The 21,506-nt window shown below is 39.9% G+C and overlaps 1 protein-coding gene across 2 annotated transcripts in view; it reads left to right on the forward strand.

The window, feature by feature from the left end:
* The window catches only part of ACSF3 (acyl-CoA synthetase family member 3), a 69,996-nt gene extending 49,086 nt beyond the window's left edge, over positions 1-20,910 (forward strand). For both annotated transcript variants that reach the window (XM_075281931.1, XM_075281929.1), the window contains exons 8-10: positions 16,184-16,318; positions 17,846-17,957; positions 19,307-20,910. In XM_075281931.1, the coding sequence (XP_075138032.1) occupies positions 16,184-16,318; positions 17,846-17,957; positions 19,307-19,424 (365 nt within the window). In that variant the 3' untranslated portion in view covers positions 19,425-20,910. The remainder of the gene's footprint in view (positions 1-16,183; positions 16,319-17,845; positions 17,958-19,306) is intronic.
* Positions 20,911-21,506: the final 596 nt, after the last annotated feature.

The following is a 21,506-nucleotide window of genomic DNA, read 5'->3' on the forward strand; positions in this document are numbered from 1 at the left end:
GCCTACAACTTATTGAATACATTTTATTAACTCTTTTTTTGCTGGATTTTCTAAAGAAAAATCAATTCTGGCATTGCATTCTACCTTTTAAATTTTTCGCCATGCAGCGTACAGTATAAGTAACATGTGTCCTTTATTCTGCGGGTCGGTACGGTTACGGCGATACCTCATTTATGTTATTTTTTAATGCGATACTAATTCTGTAGAATAAAAACACATTTAGGGACATAAATCAATGTTTTTTGTATCACCATCTTCTGAGAGGCGTAACATTTTTATTTTTTGGTTGACAGAGTTGGTTGAGGGCTTATTTTTTGCGGGACAATGTGCGCTTTTTATTGGTACTATTGTGCGGTGATTATGACTTTTTGATCACTTTTTATAGCATATTTTGTAAGGTGAGATGGCGAAAAATCACTACTTCCGGCGGGTTTTTTCCGTTTTTTTTTTTCCGACGTTCACCGTATACATTAAATATTGTTGCAGTTTTATTGTTCAGATTGTTACGGACGCGACGATACCAAATATGTATTGTTTTTATTAACTTGTAGGTTTTTTTTAATATAATTCATTTTCTATAGAAAAAAGGGAATTTTGGGGCTTTATAAGTTTATTAATTTTTATCAGACACTTTATTTATTTATTTTTCACTTTTTTTCTCTTACTTTTTCATGTGTCCCTTTAGGACACTTGGATTAGTGATGCTTTGATAAAAGCATCACTAATTCTCTATTAGACGCTGCAAGACACAGCTGTCAGTGTCTTGCAGCGTCTGGAGGAAGTCAGACGCAGGGGCTGCCTGCGTCTGACTTCCTCTTCCCCGGGCAGGATCAACCAGGTATTGGGGGTCTCTTGGAGCTTGGGGTCACTGGCCAGACCCCAGGCTCCATGTTAGAGACATCGGCACCCCTCGATCTCGCTGCGGGGGTGCCGATTCAGCCGGCACCGTCATGGAACCGCTTCAATTCCGTGATCATGTTTGATCACGGGACTGAAGGGGTTAAAAAACCCCGATCGGAGACCCCTCCGATGGGGGGTTATGGAATGGGGTCTTAGCTGTTAGATACAGCTAAAATCCCATCCAATTATGTCGGCACTTACAGGGAATCCTTCCCTGACTGCCCGACGTAGTTTTCCTATAGGGCAGTCAGGAAGGACCTGCAAGTGCCGACGTAGATTCCCTATGGGCCGGTCGTTAAGGGGTTAAATTAATTTGGTTTTATTGTTTTATGTAATGCAGCTTCAGCTTGACCCTTCTTCCTACTTGTGATACTTTTCTTCCTGTTACCTCTTAGAGCAGGAGAAAGGAGGACCAATGAGAAGCTGTGTTTTGTAGAAATATACTGGAGAATCTGCACACAGCACTCACAGATAGCAATGACAGTGTCAGGGGATAAGTATATCTACAGCTAATTATTTTATGTGCTCACCTACTTTATCATTGCACTCCCTATCCCTTACATAGAGCTGATATACCGGTATTATGTTTAGCAGCATTCCATAAATGGGACACAAAAAAGTAACAATGAGGGTGGACCTTGAAGGTCGGGAAGGGATGTGCTTGAGAGGTTTGAAGAGGACTATGATAGATGCAGATGTAATCCTGTAGTTCATAGGAAGGCAGCCGTACAGTGGAGACTGGTAAAACACAGAAGCTCTTAATGAAAGGGATTAGGTGAGCTGAAATACTCTGAGTTACTGAAGCTAGAAGACTTTTCAACATTGTTGAAAAACTGAAATATTTAATTAAAATGCTGTATATGAAAAGTTGGAGAACCAAGCAGCATCTCTTAAAGAATGACAGAGGGCCTTCGTCGTAATGCTGATAATTATTGATGTGCGGAGACCTCAAGAATTCACTGTAGGGATGAAATAAGGGGTCCCAGACAAAAGATTACACCAGGAGCCCACAATACTTTAGTTACACCACTGACTCTGACTTGCTGTGTTCTATTTATAATACTATTGTCATTGTACTTTAATGGACCCCTTCATTCTCCAGGCTCGGTGGCAACTGCTACCTCTAAAACCTCTATAGGTCCGCCTCTGGAGCTAGTAGGCAATCCTAACGGAGCACTATGCAGGCTTCTTAAGAGAAGACAGAAGTGGTTATAATCCTTAGGGTCCTTGACTATACATAACAGGCTGCTGACCTCTTCTTTCTAACTTACAGCTTTAATGCAACCACACCAACCAACCTGCCCCTTCAAAAGATGGTAGGTGGCCTTTAAGGGGATATATTGTATCAAGTCACCTACCAGTTTTGAAGATTTCTATCTGCAGTGATTAAGTAGGAACCTTCAATGTTTACTTAAAGTGGATACAAATCTGCCCTGGTCATGTGGTAGAAGAGGTGCAGGGCTTGTTACAGTACAGTTATCACAGCTCTGTACTTGTGTGCCAATCACATGATCAGAGCAGATTTTACATGCTGGAAATAAACAAAGTGCCTACTGAATGACAACAAGCAGAGGTCTGATCGCCAAGTATCATGCTACTTACTGTAGTATATAATACTCTACATACTAATTTACAGGAATAATTACCTTCTTCTTTCCATGTCTGAGTCATGAGTTGTCAAGTGTACACTTAAACCCAAAGTAATACTTGATATATATGTGTTCATTACATTTTACTCTGTTGACTACATTATTCTTCTTGCCTCCACCTGCGCTCTGCCTGTTCACTCGCTTTAAACAACTGCCACTCACTTCTCTTTTAATACTGCGTACCTTGTAGATTCCTGTACAGTGCTGGTCGGCCAGGGTCCCTAGAGCTGTTGCCCCCTGTGTCCCTCTATGAGCAGATTCCAGCACTGTATCAATCTTGTTTAATAGAGTGAAAGGGTTATTGGCGGGTGGCAGGTCTCCGGGAGCGGGTGTGAGATGGATGGCTCGTCTTCCCCCGCCGGTCTCGCTGATGTACAATGAAATATTTATGATTTATTCCGGCTAATAAACTGAGATGAAGAGTGTGATGTATGCGAGCAGATGGAGGACTATTGATGCGGCTCCTTATGTGTGTGAGAGGGGAGGGGGGGAAACTGGGGGATACCACACGCGCATATGCAAGAGAAATACAGTCAAACACAATCTTGCTCCCCACTGAGAAGACACAGAGGGCGAGAACCCCCTTAGTGTATTCCCAAATTTAAGAGGAAAAAAAAGTTGTCTATGGCCAATCAGTGAAGTACAAAAAAAAAAAAGTGAAAAGCAGATATGTTCTTCCACAATGCACCAGGAAAGTACACCTGGGTATAGGTTAAATAATTCATCACTGTGAAAAATGCTGCATCATTATCATTGTCATAATTGATAGCAATATTTCTTACAGTTTTGGAAGGGCGCCAAATACTTTGTTTTTTATATTTGCTGAGTTTTAAAGTGCTTTTATATTAATGCACGCAGATCTTTAACTTGGAAATGTTTTATGTTTACATACACGAGATATGCAGCATGAAAACTACAGTAAAGATTATCTTCTGGCAAGCAAGGAACTATGGTGAAAAGTCTCACTGCAACAAAAATCTAACTTTTATTATTAAATACACTAAAATACCAATGGAAAAATATGTTCCCCATCAAAACCGATCAATAATATTCTTGTAAGGGAATTGCTAGTTGTGTAATTCCCTAGTGCTGCTGCTGGAACAATGGAAGAAGGGAAAGACAGAGACAGTGAGTCCTAAACTCAACCCAGCTCCTGTCCCTGCCTACTTGGCTGAACTGTCCTAGGAGACAGAAGACAACTGGGTGGCAAAACCCTTCATAGAAATAAGTGTCACACAGAACAAGACAGGACAAAACATCACAGAGCAAAGTCAGCAAATCAAGGGTCAAAGCCAGAGAGACAAAGCAGTACAAAATCGTCATCCAAAAGACTAGTCACAAGGGTAGCCAAAGATCAGAGGTCAGTAATACAATTTACATACTAATTTACAGGAATAATTACCTTCTTCTCTCCATGTCTGAGTCATGAGTTGTCAAGTGTACACTTAAACCCAAAGTAAGAGCAAGTAGGAAGCTAGAAAGGACAAAGGCACAGGACAGAGTCAAAATAGCCAGCAAACCTGTGTGGGCTGATGACCTATGCATAGGAAGTCCAGGACCTGCTCCAGACTTGATTGGTAGATAGGCTGTCAATCACACAGGCATGGCTAAGATTAACTATTTGATGAACAGAGAGAAAAAAGGTGCAGGAGATGGGTGTGGTGGAAATGCAATTATAGAGGAGAGGTAATAGAGCAGTGTTCACACAGACCAACAAAAAACTGTAAGCAAACAATCAAATTGAACAAGCCTCCTGTGCCGCAGCGTTCAAGCGGAGGGTGGTGTAGAGACCCAAACAGGCAGAGACATTACAATTCTAGACCATAGGCCACGTTTCAATAGGCTAAAAAACAAAACAAATAACAGAGATAGACACCATAAACTTACATTGAGGGAAGACCCCTTGTAAAATGAGCTCATCAATGGACCTTTAAATGGGTTGTCCAGTAATAAGGACAAATTCACGGGACAGGTGTGTAACATTAAAAGAAACCTGACTCATCATGGGTGTCTGCCGCTGAAGTCCGTTTGGTAGTGCATAGTGCCAGAGTAGGAGCTGCTGCTATAGGGCAACACTTTATTATGGCATATAGGGTGGGGATGCTGTTCCAACTGGGGAACATCCATATCCATGATGTACCTATGTCCTTATAGAGTTTGTAGGTTTGTAGGGTTTGGATAACTGTTGAAAAGGCCCACTGGCATTAAGCTCATCATTAAGACCATCCGATATCCCTCCATGATCACCTGTTAGAATCCTCAATGTGTGAACATGGTCTAATAGCTTTTAGGCACAGACTCTGCACCTAAAGTCTGAGAATTAGATAGTATTCCATCGGATTGGCAATGCATGTAATGTTACATATACTAAACAGTTCGGAAAGGTGAACGCATCATGGATTAGAAATATCCCAGGATGAATGTAGTGGATTATGTCCATTAAATTACAATGAGGCCATTCCACAGCAGAAATCCAAGTTTGTCTTACAAATCCATAGTAGATTTCTATAGTACAAATCCTTCCCATATGAGATAGTAAGCAGTTGGCAAATCCTTGCTGTAATCCAAATGTGCCCTTACACATCATCTACAGTAATGGATAATATGTTTGTATAATTCATGGCTGTGCTAGATGCTCCAAGTGAGAGGCCCACTATGTCTGATAGAGAAGGGCTGCACTCAAAAACACCAAAAAGGGCACTAGTGAAAGCATTGTCTAAGCAGATAATTATATGATGCTCATATTGCCCAAATCTGAAATAGAATATGCCATGACAGGCCATTTGATTAAGTCTGACGCTGGCGATTTGGCCCTTCAGACCCTGTTGAAATTTTCTCTAATGTGCAGTCCACATGGACTTAGGTGCAGTAAAAGCCAATCTCTGAGTCTCTAGACTTCAGCCTTAGGTAATGATTGGATGGCAGTCTAAGATGGATGCAAGAGAAGAATCAGGTCTACTCTTCACCAAGGGGGTTCCATTTGTTTCTAACACTTACATTGGCTTTTGACTTAAATGGTTTAAAAACAGGCTGTGGGCCCCTCCTCCTTTTAGAGAAGGTTTATGTGCTATTTTTATACTTTTTTGTGATACTTGGGTGAAAAAATCAAAAAATGTCCCAATTTAAACTATTGTTATTTTCTACATCCCCAATTCATAAAAAGTTGGGACGTTGTGTAACTCTCATATGACCATATTTTATTCACATTACAACATATTACACATATCAGAACATGACATTTAGACATTTTTCCATTTCATTTGAACAAAATAACTCCTATAGAAATAGATGGCAGTAAAAAGGTTGGAAAAGCGCCATGTCATTGTGTAGACATGCCCTCTACTTTTTACATCAGTCTGTAAATGTATGGGAAGTGAGAAAACAATTCTGGATTGTGTTCTTTGCATGACACAGCTTTAACTTGCATTTGTGGATTGCATAGTGACTGTATTAACAACAGTGATTTCTGGAAGTAAGCCCTTTGCATTGCCGATTCATGCCTATTTTTAATGCAGTGCTGTCTGAGGGATAAAAAGAAAAATTGTGAAAAGAAAAAATGTGCCATGTGTCTTTATTTGAGGTACGTAACCATGTGCTCTAAAAACGCTAAAAATCAGCGCTAGTGTATACGGGGGTAATGGTGTGTAGACAGATATCATCTAATTCCAATATCAAGCTAAAACCAATATCCAACTTACATCTAGATGTGTCTATGTCCAACACTCATCCCCTAAAGGGTTAACGCAGCATTGGCAAAGTAACCCCCCCAAAAAAATGAACCACCACCCTGCAACATTCAAGGGAAGGATATATGGGGCTTTGATTTACACTGATTCCTGCATTAATTACCCAAAATGCGCTCACATCTATCATAGGATATTAAATGTTGAAAAGGACTGGTACACTATAAAAGCGTTATAGTGAATCTTGGATCACATGAAAAAGGCTATATGTTAGCGGATAGGCGTCAGATACTGTCATCGGTGTATCCCTAACGAGGAAGGTAGTTGTCAGCACTCCATCAGGGGTACCTGATCTATATCTCAGAACCCTTGTATCCGCCAGCTTAGATATTATATACACCCTGTCTAACCCGCATTTCAGTGTCCGACAGTTTAAGTGCTGTATCTCCGCTGCCTACTAGTCATGTAGATCAATCTGCGCTACATATTCCTATCACAAAGGTTCCCTATCCCGGGTGATACCAACTACCACTATAGCGCTTTTATAGTGTACCAGTCCTTTGCAACATTTAATATCCTATGATGTGAGCGCATTTTGGGTAATTAATGCAGGAATCAGTGTATATCAAAGCCCCATATATCCTTCCCCTGAATGTTGCAGGGTGGTGGTTAATTTTTTTGGGGGGTTACTTTGCCAATGCTGAGTAAACCCTTCAGGGGATATGAGTGTTGGACATAGACACATCTAGATGTAAGTAGGATATTGGTTTTAGCTTGACATTGGAATTAGATGGCATCTGTCTAGACACCATTACCCCACGTATACCCTAGCTCTGATTTTTAGCGTTTTTAGAGCACGAGGTTACGTACCTCAAATAAATAGGGATACAGTATTGGTCCTGTATACATGAAGTCAGGGTCCCAACCCTCAACTTGTATCAGATAGAGAGACTTCACAAGTAGTAGTGTTCAAACTTCATATTTTATTTTGCGTAAAGTTGAGCAAAACATTTTTCGGTCAAACGACCTTCCTCAGACTCTACAATAAAGCGTAATAATCCAGTGTCAAAAGCTTATTCACAAGTGGTTGTGTATCATATATACAATATTTACAAAATAAACATATAGACAAACATGAGAAACAAGGTTGAACAGCACAAAAAACAAACAAACATGAAAATAAGCCATGTCCAGAATAGCCAGTTGTATCAGCAGATGAAATGCCGGTATATACGTTATGGAGTAGATAAGGATACATCCATATAAATTCTCAGAAGTGCAATCTTAACCCATTCCCGCCGATGGCATTTTTTGATTTTCGTTTTTCGTTTTTGACTCCCCTCCTTCTAAACCCCATAACTTTTTTATTTCTCCGCTCCCAGAGCCATATGAGGTCTTAATTTTTGCGGGACAAATTTTTCTTCATGATGCTACCATTAATTATTCTATATAATGTACTGGGAAGCAGGAAAAAAATTCAGAATGGGGTGGATTTGAAGAAAAAATGCATTTCTGCGACTTTCTTACGGGCTTTGGTTTTACGGCGTTCACTGTGCAGCCAAAATGACATGTCCCCTATATTCTGTGTTTCGGTACGGTTCCAGGGATACCAAATTTATATGGTTTTATTTACATTTTGACCCCTAAAAAAATTTCCAAAACTGTTAAAATTTTTTTTTTTGAAAAGTCGCCATATTCTGACGGCCGTAACTTTTTTATACGTAAGTGTACGGGGATGCATAGGGCGTCTTTTTTTGCGGGGTCGGGTGTACTTTTAATTCTACCATTTTCGGGAAATGTTTTTGCTTTGATCACTTTTTATTCAAATTTTTATCAGAATCAAAACAGTGAAAAAACGGCGGTTTGGCACTTTCGACTATTTTTCCTGCTACGGCGTTTACCGAACAGGAAAAATATTTTTATAGATTTGTAGAGCGGGCGATTTCGGACGCGGCGATACCTAACATGTATATGTTTCACAGTTTTTAACTACTTTTATATGTGTTCTAGGGAAAGGGGGGTGATTTGAACTTTTAATTCTTTTTATATTTTTTTTATATTTTTTTTTTAACTTTTTTTTTTGCATTTATTAGACCCCCTAGTAGTGTTGAACCCCAGGGGGTCTGATCACTAATGCAATGCATTACAATGCTAATGCATTGTAATGCATTGCAAAAAAGCATCCTTTCTTTTGCAGGCTGCATAGACCAGCCTGCAAAAGAGAGGATTTTGCAGACAAGCCTGGGAGCCTGTACAAGTCTCCCGGCTGTCATGGCAACGGGACGTCAGCCCTGGAGCATGCTCCAGGAGCCGGCGATCCCGGCCAAAATGGCGGCGCCCATGCTCCGCCGGGAAAATGGCGCCTCCGGCGCCTTTGACCGCGGCGCCGGAGGGGTTAATGCCTCCGATCGGTCCGGGGACCGATTGGAGGCATTAGAGCCGGTTGTCTACTGCTTAAAGCAGTAGACACCCGGCGGCTATGGCGGCCGCCCGGCTCCCAGGCGGTCGCCATAGTTACAGACCCGACATGCGCCGTACTATTACGGCGCATGTCGGGAAGGGGTTAAAACATGTTGTACGAATACATAGCCAAAGGTATAGCAAACAATGAAATACATTCACCTGTATTGAATGAGGTATGTATATGAATTCCAGCACTGTGGTGATCTTTAGGCAAAAGTGCCTGATGTAGCCTGAAGTAGAATTGAAAACACAACATAAGTTGTGATATCTCATTGTTTAAAGACTAAGTATACATGCTCGTTGTCCAGGGGTCCTTACCTCCAGGATCGCCGTCCCAGGCCCGCAAAGAAGAGTGGGGGAAGAAGTAATGGATTACGACTGTAGCCGCTCCATTACTTCTTCCCCCACTCTTCTTTAAACAATGAGATATCACAACTTATGTTGTGTTTTCAGTTCTACTTCAGGCTACATCAGGCACTTTTGCCTAAAGATCACCACAGTTCTGGAATTCTTATACATACCTCATTCAATACAGGTGAATGTATTTCATTGTTTGCTATACCTTTGGCTATGTATTCGTACAACATGTTTTAAGATTGCACTTCTGAGAATTTATATGGATGTATCCTTATCTACTCCATAACGTATATACCGGCATTTCATCTGCTGATACAACTGGCTATTCTGGACATGGCTTATTTTCATGTTTGTTTGTTTTTTGTGCTGTTCAACCTTGTCTCTCATGTTTGTCTATATGTTTATTTTGTAAATATTGTATATATGATACACAACCACTTGTGAATAAGCGTTTTGCTCAACTTTACGCAAAATAAAATATGAAGTTTGAACACTACTACTTGTGAAGTCTCTCTATCTGGTACCTCAAATAAAGACACATGGCACATTTTTTCTTTTCACAATTTTTCTTTTTATTAATCAATTTTTGAAAAGATATTAGAGTGGCAGACGTTCCCATGTTCTTGAGTGCTGTCTGAGGGCCCATAAATCACAAGCATTCAATATTGACCATCAGCCATATCCCTTGTGCACATCGATTTCTCAAGATTCTCTGACTCTTTTAATGACATTATGTATCATAGATGGTGGGACATTCAAATTCTTTGCTGATTTATGTTGAGGAACATTTATCAGCAATTGTTCTACAATTCCTAGATGCAGTTATTCCCAGATTGGTGAACTTCTGACTATCTTTGCTTCTGATGGACTCGCCTCTCTAACATACTCTTTTAATACACAGTCATGTGACCTAGTTGAAAATTGACCCTCCAGTTGTTTTCCTTTTAGTCCCATTTTTTCAGCTCTTTTTTAACGTCACATCTTTTTTGAGATCTGTTACTGTCATCAATTTTAAGTGAGTTTATTTTTCACATGAAAAGGAGAAATGTCTAACTTTTTTCCTCCGATACTTTGTATGTTCTATTATGAATAAAATATGGTTATACTAGCTGGTACCCGCGACTTCGTCTGCGGTGATTGTAGCAGTGGGTATATACAGGCGCGGGTAAGGTTTTCGTACTGTGTATAAGGTATGGGATATGAAATGTAACTTTGTATCTTGTTGTTGCTATAATTCAGAGAATACGTGAGACTTTTGTGTTGGATGTAATTTGTATTTGAGCTGCTATACGGTGTTGTGAGAAACTTTACATAGTGACTTTGGGACAGAGGTATTTGAAGTTAACCCTTTCCCGCCGATGGCATTTTTTGATTTTGGTTTTTCGTTTTTGACTCCCCTCCTTCTAAACCCCATAACTTTTTTATTTCTCCGCTCCCAGAGCCATATGAGGTCTTAATTTTTCTGGGACAAATTTTTCTTCATGATGCCGCCATTATTTATTCTATATAATGTACTGGGAAGTAGGGAAAAAATTCAGAATGGGGTGGATTTGAAGAAAAAATGCATTTCTGCGACTTTCTTACGGGCTTTGGTTTTACGGCGTTCACTGTGCAACCAAATTGACATGTCGCCTGTATTCTGTGTTTCGTTACGATTTCGGGGATACCAAATTTATATGGTTTTATTTACATTTTGACCCCTTTAAAAAATCCAAAACTATGTTAAAAAATTTTTTTTTGAAAAGTCGCCATATTCTGACAGGCGTAACTTTTTTATACGTCCGTGTACGGGGATGCATAGGGCGTCTTTTTTGCGGGACCGGGTGTACTTTGTAGTTCTACCATTTTCGGGAAATGTTATTTCTTTGATCACTTTTTATTCAAATTTTTATCAGAATCAAAACAGTGAAAAAACGGCGGTTTGGCACTTTTGACCATTTTTCCCGCTACAGCGTTTACCGAACAGGAAAAATATTTGTATAGCTTTGTAGAGTGGACGATTTCGGACGTGGGGATACCTAACATGTATGTGTTTCACAGTTTTTAACTACTTTTATATGTGTTCTAGGGAAAGGGGGGTGATTTGAATTTTTAATCCTTTTTATTTGTTTTTATTTTTTTTTTTACTTTTTTTTAAACTTTTTTTTTTGCATTTATTAGACAAACAATAAGTAGACCCATAATTCAGTACTGGACCGTACCCAATTCAGTCCAGCACGAACACAAAAACCCCAGGATATACAAATCAATAATATATACATGAGAGTATCTTACCTTCACCGCTGGGAGAATGGGTTCACAGCCCAGCGGAAGGCACAGTGATTTAAATCATTGGTGGGAGTGGATAGAGGAAGCTGCTGCTTCCCGCGCGGGCGCACGCGCTCTAAGGTGCACGTGTGCCCGTATCAATCTGTGGCAGCGCGTCTCATAATGCAGAGTGTGCATGCGTCCGCTCGGCCGGCCCGCGCATGCTCAGATTTGTATGCCGGTCCGAGAAGCTCCGAGCTGTAACAGAGCTGTACTCTCATGTATATATTATTGATTTGTATATCCTGGGGTTTTTGTGTTCGTGCTGGACTGAATTGGGTACGGTCCAGTACTGAATTATGGGTCTACTTATTGTTTGTTTTTGAAGCCTCCATAACCCCCTTGTAAGTATATTGGGGAGTATTATGTCAAGCAAATGTTAATAGAACAAGTAAAAGGGACCGGTTAGTATATAAAAGAATTTCTTGAAGGCCAGTGTATTTGGGACACTTACTTAAAAGATAGAGACTGTCATCTCCTAACACTATCATGTACACAACATGGGTCTATGATTTTTTTGAACGTTTAAATGTGTTCTGTGGCGCAAATATGCATATAGATGCTGGGTATACTTCTCTTGTTTGTTTGTTGATGTTACATTACATTGTATTTTATGATTTGATTGTAGAAACTATTACACCTGAAGAAGGGCGTGGTTATACGCCCGAAACGCGTTGTGTGTGAGTTTGATGCCAATAAATCTGTATTTGCCAATAAGAAGAGCGCAGTTCCTTGTTTGCCGGATTTGTCCGGATTGGTCCTTTGTGTATACGCTTATACACCCATGTGGTGTTAGGAACATGCTGCCTCAACCCGAAGATTAACCCTTCGGTTTCCTTGTATTGCGATTTCAGAGTTGTGACTTGGGTTCACAACCCTACAAGGTGAGCGTCATTCCTCTGTTTCACGTCCTAAACGTTTTAAAAATACTACACTACGGTCTGCTCGGTGTCCATATTCCCTTTTGTTTTTGAGATTCTTGTTTTCTTTACCTCTTACATAGTATCCCTACTTGTTATTTGGAATTAGGGTTCTACACTGAAGACCGTACTTTACCTCTGCTCTTGTTCTCCATTTTTGTCTTGAATGTTTTAAAGGGAGTCTTCTACCTCCTCCAAGCACACTACGCTGCCACCATTGTGTTACACAGCAGATTACAGTGATATACAACATAATGTACTTTTATTATGTATGTCACTTTAGATTTGGAGAAAAAAAACTTAATTTTTTTGTGCAAATTGGGCAGTAGGTGCACTGGGGATGGGTCTTCAGCTTCCTAGAGCTCTGCTCTTGTCACTTAGACCCCTACCATCTACTACCTGCCACCCCTTGCACTGGGAGTTGGCATGTTCCATTCTACTAAAGCAGCAAGAGCAGTGCTCCCAAGGCCGCAGACCCACCCTCCGTACACCAAGAGCCTTATTTGCCTAGGAATTTAAAGTTGTTTTTCTGCAAATCTCCAAATGTGGCATACGTAACAAAGGTATGATGTTTATCCGTGTAATTTGTTCTGTAACATGGTGGGAGCAGTTGAATATGCCTGGGGGAGGTGACAGACTTGTTTTAAGCATTTTCTAAAAAGCCATGATTTTTACCCTGACTTGGCAATATTGCAGTATTCAAGGACAATAAAAAGTAATAATCCTTGTGGCCATTTATTTCAGGTGTGAGACATATAAATAGTAAAATGCATAACTATTCATCCTCTGCATTTAGTATTACATGGAGTCACCTATAGCAATTTCTGCCTTGCACCTTTGTTAATAGGTCTCTATAAGCCACATATATCCCGTGAGCTGCCATTTTATACTCTTCTACTCTTTTTCTGTTAATCAATTTTAATAAAGACACTTAAGTAACTAAATCCTCTGTGATTTATATTATTACATATTACAAGATGATAAAGTCCAAAGGGGTGAATATATCTACTATTTATGTAAAGATTTATCTATGCTGAGTTTTTCAGCTTGATAGAGTACCAACAACCATTGGAGTCATATATATTATGTACATTGGGCTATTGATACATGATTTTCAGAATGATAGATTCCCATCTATTTACTTGCAGATAAGATAAATCTAATCTTCATTCATCCATTCCTCCCTCACAGATCAGATTTCTCAGTTACTTCTCATATCACAGGTCTTGCTTTTTGTCCGGTGTATTTTTTGCACAAGCTACAGTAAGGCTCTTTCTTTCCCCAGACCCATCCCAGTGATTGTATATCCAGTCCCAAGTTACACGGACAACTCCGGGAAATAGATGATGTGAAAGTCTCTTAATTCCTCCTGATCCTCCTCCCTCCCTGCTACCCTGGGGAGCACTGCTGTGTTTACTACCTAAGAGACATGATGCTTGAGGCTGGGGATAGATTATCTTGATGCCTTTTACAGGCTGGGATGGATAGCTGTGTACATTACAGGGTAGACTGGGAGCAACTGCTGTTCACAGGAAAGCCAGCGACCAATGTCTGTGAATAGCACATAAGGAGATGGCCATGGTCAGACAGCTCTGAACTGGGCAACTATTGATATACAGGGAAAAGGGGAACATATATGGGGTCAGCCACAGTAAAAGTAGTCTTTAATCTGTGGGCACCATGTACAGAGTAGAAGGTGAGCAGATTAATATGTACACCAATTGGCCACTTTATTCTAGATACCTGCCCTTTCACAGTATGGAGATGACAGATGTCACCATGATTCAGTTTCAGAGTGAATCCATATTAAAAAAAGACAAATGGAGTGATCTGAGCGACACCAAACAAGGTATGGTCCCCAGTGCTAGACTAGCCAGGGACAGGATTTCAGACACTTCTAATTTTGTATGGACCACATATTTATACATGGGTTTCTATGAAACTTGGTAACATTGTCTGTTGACTAAAAAGACATGTCTGATAAAAAAAAACATTAGTGACCTGCATGTATGAGCCAACTGCTGTAAAAAATGTCATGTTCAGGCAGACCTGCCTTGTTCTGCGTGGCACAGCTTGTGGATTTCACTGGATAGTTGTGCTTCTTCATTTCCACTGTTTCGGTGCTGCCGGAGAATTCTTGCTGCTCTGCCTGCTGAACTGGCGGTCCTGAGATCAACTTGTAACTTAGAGGTATAGCCCAAAGTAGACAAGCCCTTTAAAGAGGTTGTATAATGAAGATACCTCTGTCTATATGTTATACTAGAGAATATACACATCATGGGGTGGGAATCTAGCAAATGTGAGTCTCCTTTATATTAAAAGGATGGCCATTAATCTGAATGAAGGCCATATTATACAACATTTTTTTTTCAGCAAATGCTCCATGGAAAATGCCTGGTTGGCTGCAGCTTTCCTCATCAAAAAAAGATGTTCACTATTTTTTCATTTCTCTTTTATAGCAATAACATATTCTTCAGTGCTTTACAGATATTGTTGGTCACTGTCCTGTATAGGGCTCACAATATAAAATTCCTATGAGAATGTCTGTCTTTTTTTTTATTATATAAATATTGTGATTAGATATAGGATACAGACAGTGATATCTAAATGCAAAAAAAAAAAATTTGGGGTGTGTGGACCAAACCATTACTAGTCATAAAACACCTGTAGCACTGCAAGTGGCATATATATATATATATATATATATATATATATATATATATATATATATATATATATATATCGTATTTTTCGGACTATAAGACGCACCGGACTATAAGTCGCACCCAGGTTTTAGAGGAGAAAAATAGGGGAAAAAAAATTTCAGGCAAAAAATGGTAAAATATTTAATATATGGGATTTGTAGTTTTGGAACAGCTGCAAGACCACATTGACAGGTGACCCTGCAGCTGTACGGGGATGTATAGGGCGTTTTTTTTTTGTGGGGCCAGGTGTACTTTTTAGTTATACCATTTTGGGAAATGTTTATTGCTTAGATCACCTTTTATTTAATGCAGAGGCAAAACAGAGAGAAAAACCCGGCAGTTTAGCACTTTTGATTTTGACGTTCACTGTACATAAAACTATTAGTAGACCGGGCATTTTCAGACACAGGGATACCTATTGTATATGTTTCACAGTAATGTTATACTTTTATATGTATTCTAGGGAAAGGAGGTGAACTTTTATTTATTTTATTTTTTTATTATATTTTTTTAAGTGGGTTTTTTTTTTTTTTTTTTACTATTTTAATATCCCCCGCCTAGGGGGCTTGAACCTGCAATCATTTGATTGCAAGTCCCATAGACGGCAATACAAGTGTATTGCCGTCTATGGGAGATTCTATACATTACTATCGCGGAGGGTCATAGACCAGCCGCGATAGTAATATATATCTATGACAGGCCTGGGAGCCTTCATTAGGCTCCCAGCTGTCATCGGAACAGGTTTTCCTGCATCACTAAAGGTATGGGGCCGGTGGGGGGGGCTAACTGACTGCCGGGACCTGTGGAGGAGGAGCGGATTTGCAGCATGGCCGCGCTACTGCCACCGCTGGTTTTCTTCAGCGGCAGTAGCGCGGCAATCTGCAGGCCCCGGCAGCTAAGACACTCCCCGGCATCCGCCGGTCTATTACAGCAGATGCCGGGGACTGTCTTAGCTGCCGGGGCCTGCAGATTGCCGCGCTACTGCCGCTGAAGAAAACCAGCGGTGGCAGTAGCGCGGCCATGCTGCAAACCCACATTCAGACTATAAGACGCACCCTCATTTTCCTCCGAAATTTGGGGGGAAAAAAGTGCGTCTTATAGTCCGAAAAATACGGATTTATATATATGTATATAAAATGTTGTTCTCAAAGCTTGCCAATCATTTAATGGGAACTTGATATGTGTTTGTATCTTCTCAGGTGACACTGCAGTCTATAAGGATAATTCTTACTGGATTCTTGGCAGAACCTCTGTGGACATCATAAAGAGTGGAGGGTACAAAATCAGCGCCTTAGAAGTTGAGCGCCACCTCTTGGCTCATCCTAGCATTACAGGTGTGTAAAATATCTCTAGAAATGAAATGCTTTGGACACTTTTACACATGTTATGATTGATGTAGTAAACACATGTTTTTTAAATTGACCTGAATAAACTGAACACTGTGCTGTTACCTGCCTGTGAGATACCAGGGTTTTCCTTTCCCCACACTGTGCTGTTAGTTGATATATATGATTTTACCCCTACACTGTGCTTTAAGCTTCTATAGATGATCTATTCCCTACACTGTGCCGAGATCTGCTGTAGAAAATCCTCTTTTTATACTGTTCTGTGAGCAATATGGGTGAATATTCCCCTACACTGGGCTGTGAGCTGCTGTATATGATCTTCTCTCTACACTACGTTGAGAGCTGCTGTAGACAATCCTTCTATTACACTGAGCTGTGAGCAATGTGGGTGATCTTTCCCCCCGTACGGTTCTGTGAGATGCTATATTTGATCTCACCCCCTACACTGTGCTCTAAATGGCTATTTTTGACCTTACCCCCTACACTATGCTATAAGCTTCTGTAGATGATCTTCTCCCTACGCTGTGTTGAGAGCTGACTATGTTCTGCTGTAGACAGTCATCTCACCAATCTATGATATCAGCTGCAGTGAACAATATTTCCTCTACACTGTGTTTTGAGCTGCTCTAAGTAATCTTTCTCCAAGCTGCTGACGGTGATCTACCCCTATAATATGCTATGAACTGCTATTGACAATTTCTCTGCAATGTGATGTAAGCTGCTGTAGACAATGTTCTGGTTAAGAAATGACTGGTTAAGAAATGAATTAATATTGGATGGATATTCTTGAGTGAGAGAGAAACTGCAGTGTAACCCATCAAAGATTGTGCACAGTAAGGAATAGAGCAGCTTGCAATGTATGGAAATTCATGCAGAAGTAAGACAAAATAAAAGTACAGTAAATGTTTTATACAAATCAATTACATATATGTTTTATTTTCTAAAATACATACAGTGGACTGAGAAAACGTAGCCTTTCCCTAGACTTTAAATGGCCTCTATAATTGTGAAAAGTCATTTTTAACTAATCACATCCTTGCACATCCTTTAGAAAGGCTATTCCACACCTATGTTTAGTATGAATAAAAATGGACTTATTCAAAAACCACTGAGACAATCTACATACTAAAGGTAGGTGTGGAATAGCCTTTCTAAGGGCTATGCAAGGATGTGATTAGTTAAAAATTGCTTTTCCCAGTGATAGAGCCCCTTTAAGTGCAATAATCTTCAAAGGGAGTCTGGCAGGTCATAAATGTCCCCCATGCCAATAATGGTGTATCATATAGGGCCTTTAATACCTGTAGAAGCATACCGTCATGGCCAGAGACTGGTTAAACAATATAGACATAATAATCTTTTATGGACATGTAAAGCAGCCTGCAAGTGCAGCAGGGGTGGGGCTTAATTTGTCAGCGTGGCTTCTCTTAAAGGTGTATACACAACATTCTTATTTGTTTAGGAGGCACTGTAGACCCAACAGACCTTTAAAATGAAGTTTCCTTGCTGTGTTCCTAGATGTAGCAGTGATCGGAGCTCCAGATGCGACTTGGGGGCAGCGTGTATCAGCCATTGTGAAACTGCGTGACGGGCATACGCTATCCTTAAAGGAACTAAAGGAATGGGGACGGTGAGTAGAGTACAGAAAAGAGAGAAAGGTGTAAGATCCCTAAAGTGGATGTGTTTTCTGACAGTTCCTTATAATTATTATCTGTCTCAACTTTATGAGTGCCCCAATAAATGGTCAGCAAAACGCATTATTGTATAGGAAGATGAGTGCTGTGAGTAATACAAAGAACATACCTGTAATCCTGTAAAAGTATCGGCTAGTAAAGGCAGCAGGTTCACCATTAGCAGTGTCTGCTGGTTATCTATAATCTCTGGTAAGTTTTGCCCCACGAGGAACAACAGGGAAAAGCACAATATTCATAAACCTGTTTTATTTGTTTCCTTCACTGGACAGGATGTGTAAATTGTGATTTTTCTTTCGTTGTTCATCAAAACCTGCAGATTTCTTCCTTGTGGTTGTGTCTTTCATTGTATTACCGATAGATGGGGAGGGGGTATAAAACAAACTTTCTGAAAGGATATTGCCTTGATCTCATTTTTCTTTTTGGCGAATCTGCCTACATTGCTCTGCAGTAACCATTCACTTTATTTCTTGCAATATTTCTCACTACAGCTGTAAAGTTTGTCTCTCCTGTCAATCTCACTGCACTGGTTAGTGCAGTGCAGTGAGATTATATATATATTTTTATACATGAGCAAAAAACAGATATATGTACCCCATTTTGTATTTCCTATTCCACTCAAATCCACTATGCCAAGAAATTGCTTCCAGATTTTAGTGGCATTTTTAATATGCTGTGTGTGAAACCACCTTTATCTGTGCATTGAGGACTTGGCATAGGAATAACAGCCATGGCGCTTCATGTGCCATCCATGTAGATGCTAATGACATTGCAGGATGTGGGCTGACACAACGCATTGTCTCTTTGGTGTCAGGCAGCGGTACCCTCCTACAGCTGGATGTATAGTTCTGAGTTAAAAGTTTAATATCACAGCATGACAAAATGTCAGCCTTGTCGATGAATGTATAAATCATAGAGGAAAGTATTGGGAAGGGTGGGAATGTAGTTGTGAATAATTGAGTTGCACCAACCTCACATGAGCTGTAAATATTCTGTCTTGGACGCCTATACATTTTCTACAAGATATATTGCCTGTTCCTCATAATGGGCAGAAATGTGTCCAAATAAGGCTGCAATTAGGTAATATGTGATTGTGCTGATACTTGTAGTCCTACAGCAGTGGTTGTTTTTTATTATCTGCTCACATGTTTGCGTATTTATATCCTTGGCTCTGATACAGCATCAGCTTACCTGAAGTAGGTTCCTAGTTTTTCTACAGATGACTCGATTCCTTGTAGTTCCAGCACATACGTTATGCAACTAAGCCCTGTTCCTTTCTCTTATTTAGGGCAGTCATGGCCCCGTACTGCATTCCTGCCGAGCTCATCCGGGTGGAAGAAATTCCCCGAAACCAGATGGGAAAAATCAATAAAAAACAACTGCTGGCTCTCTTCTATTCACAGTGAGAAGGAAGGGGTAGGGGAGCAGAATATACCTGTCTGAATACACTGAGGACACACCAAGCACTCTACCTTTCACTCACTGCACTTCAAGGAATGCATACATGGGTGTTTGCAGAACACTCTATAAAGAGAATATACTAATGTAGCAAAGCTAAACTTGCTGTTCAGCTGTAGTGTTATCGGTAACACTATGGAAATGCAGAGCAAACATCATAATATCAGCAAGCTTTGTGCCAAGTGACACTTGGCTTTGCATCTTCTGTACCGCCTTGATCAGACAGTGAGTGCCGTGTTTTTATGCTAAACTCAGGGAGCTATGAGATTTTTTTTTTTCTTTTATCCAAATGACAACGTTGGATTTTAACTAGTTATGTGAAAGTGATCTTTTAAAAGTCAGCTCTATTTGTTCTTCTAGTCCGCTCTATAAACTTCGAGTTTACCTTATTAAATTTATTTCAACATTATAGTTGAATGTATCCACGTACTGAAATCTGATGTAATTGATAGAAATCATGTGCAGGCTACTCCTATTCAAGTGATAAGAGCAGAGCAGCAGCCCCATCCACTGTATAGTAGTGGTTTCTGGGAATTGTAGTTCTGCTCTGCAGCCTGCACGCAGACCCCCTTTACTGCACCAGCTTCCAGTGGCTAATAAGACCTATGAAGGGGGGTTTCTAGGAGATGATAAATACATTTGCACAAACTCACAGTCCAATGCAGCAGCTTCCGGCACCTGGAGGCAACCAGTACAGCTAATCTGTGCTGGGTCCAGATGTCAGACTCCCACAGATCACAAACTTATCACCTATCCTGTGTATAGATCATCAGTATGAAAAATCCATTTGGGGTCGCAAGAAACCTTTAAGCTAATGACAAGTTTCAAATGCAGAGTTGGTAGAAGAGAATTGCTCATTCAAGACCACCATCTCTTGTCCCTAGAAGAGAACAACTACAAAGAGAATCGCTCACTCTGGAGGACCAGGCACATCAATGAATTACATGGACATTTTTATTTCATTTGGCACCACGTGATACCTTTTATTTCTCTTAGGTGGTGCTGCAGGGGAGTTGAACACTTGCTGTCAAATTCTTCAACAGATTACAGCATATTACTCTACATCCCAGCAATGGGACACTCCTTGATCAGTCTATTTTCAGACAACCCATTTAATAAAAAGGGGTAGTCACCAGCAGTCAGCCACTTCAATTGGTTTACTGTATGCTAACATAACATAACTATACTTACAGAAATGAGGTCACCTTGAAATAGGGTTACGTCATGGTGGTCCCGTGGACTCCCTGTGTAACAGCTAAGGTTGGCAATAACCGTTTCAGAAGTGTATCAAAACATATGATCACATTGTGATGTCCTCTCGCGGGACAAAAGTAAATTATTGCAAAAATTTAAATAAAGTTAAAGAAATTTCTGCACAATGGCAAAAAAGATTTTTTTCATATAAAAAGTGGCTATGCTTTGTAAATGTGTTGCAGATGCTGCAAACCACACAATAGAGTTAAAATGTTATTTTATCCGTGCGGTAAGGCCTAAAAACACCAGAAAATGAATTTTTATTTTCCATCTATCCATCTCCACCCTCAAAGTTAAAAATTAAAAGTGCAATGTTATTGGTACCACATGGCACACCATTTAAAATACAATGTTTTTTTTTTTTTTTTTTTTATAACATCTCACATAAATGGTTAATAAAAGTTATTCAATACATTATATCTACTGCAAAATGATACAACTGAAAAATTCAAGTTGTCCTGTAAAAACAAATCCTCATACAACTATGCTAACTGAAATAAAGTTATGGGTCTTTGAATGTAACACCGAAAAACAAAATAAGAAAAAAAATAGCTTTGTCCAATTGATTAAAAAGTAAGCTATCCTAAAGGGATTAAAAAGGGTATGTCAAAGGTCTCTCTAGCAACACTCTATGTAACAAATGTCAAAGGATGGCATCACTATAAATAGCTCCTTTTTTCAGCACCTAGAATAGCGCTTCTGGTGCTGTTTGAAAGCTGAGAGCCTACAAGATTACAGCTCTACTACAGAAGCAGTTGTGAATGTGATTTTTATAT

The sequence above is a fragment of the Leptodactylus fuscus genome, chromosome 7 (assembly GCF_031893055.1).
Source record: "Leptodactylus fuscus isolate aLepFus1 chromosome 7, aLepFus1.hap2, whole genome shotgun sequence".
In the NCBI taxonomy this organism is placed as follows: domain Eukaryota; kingdom Metazoa; phylum Chordata; class Amphibia; order Anura; family Leptodactylidae; genus Leptodactylus; species Leptodactylus fuscus.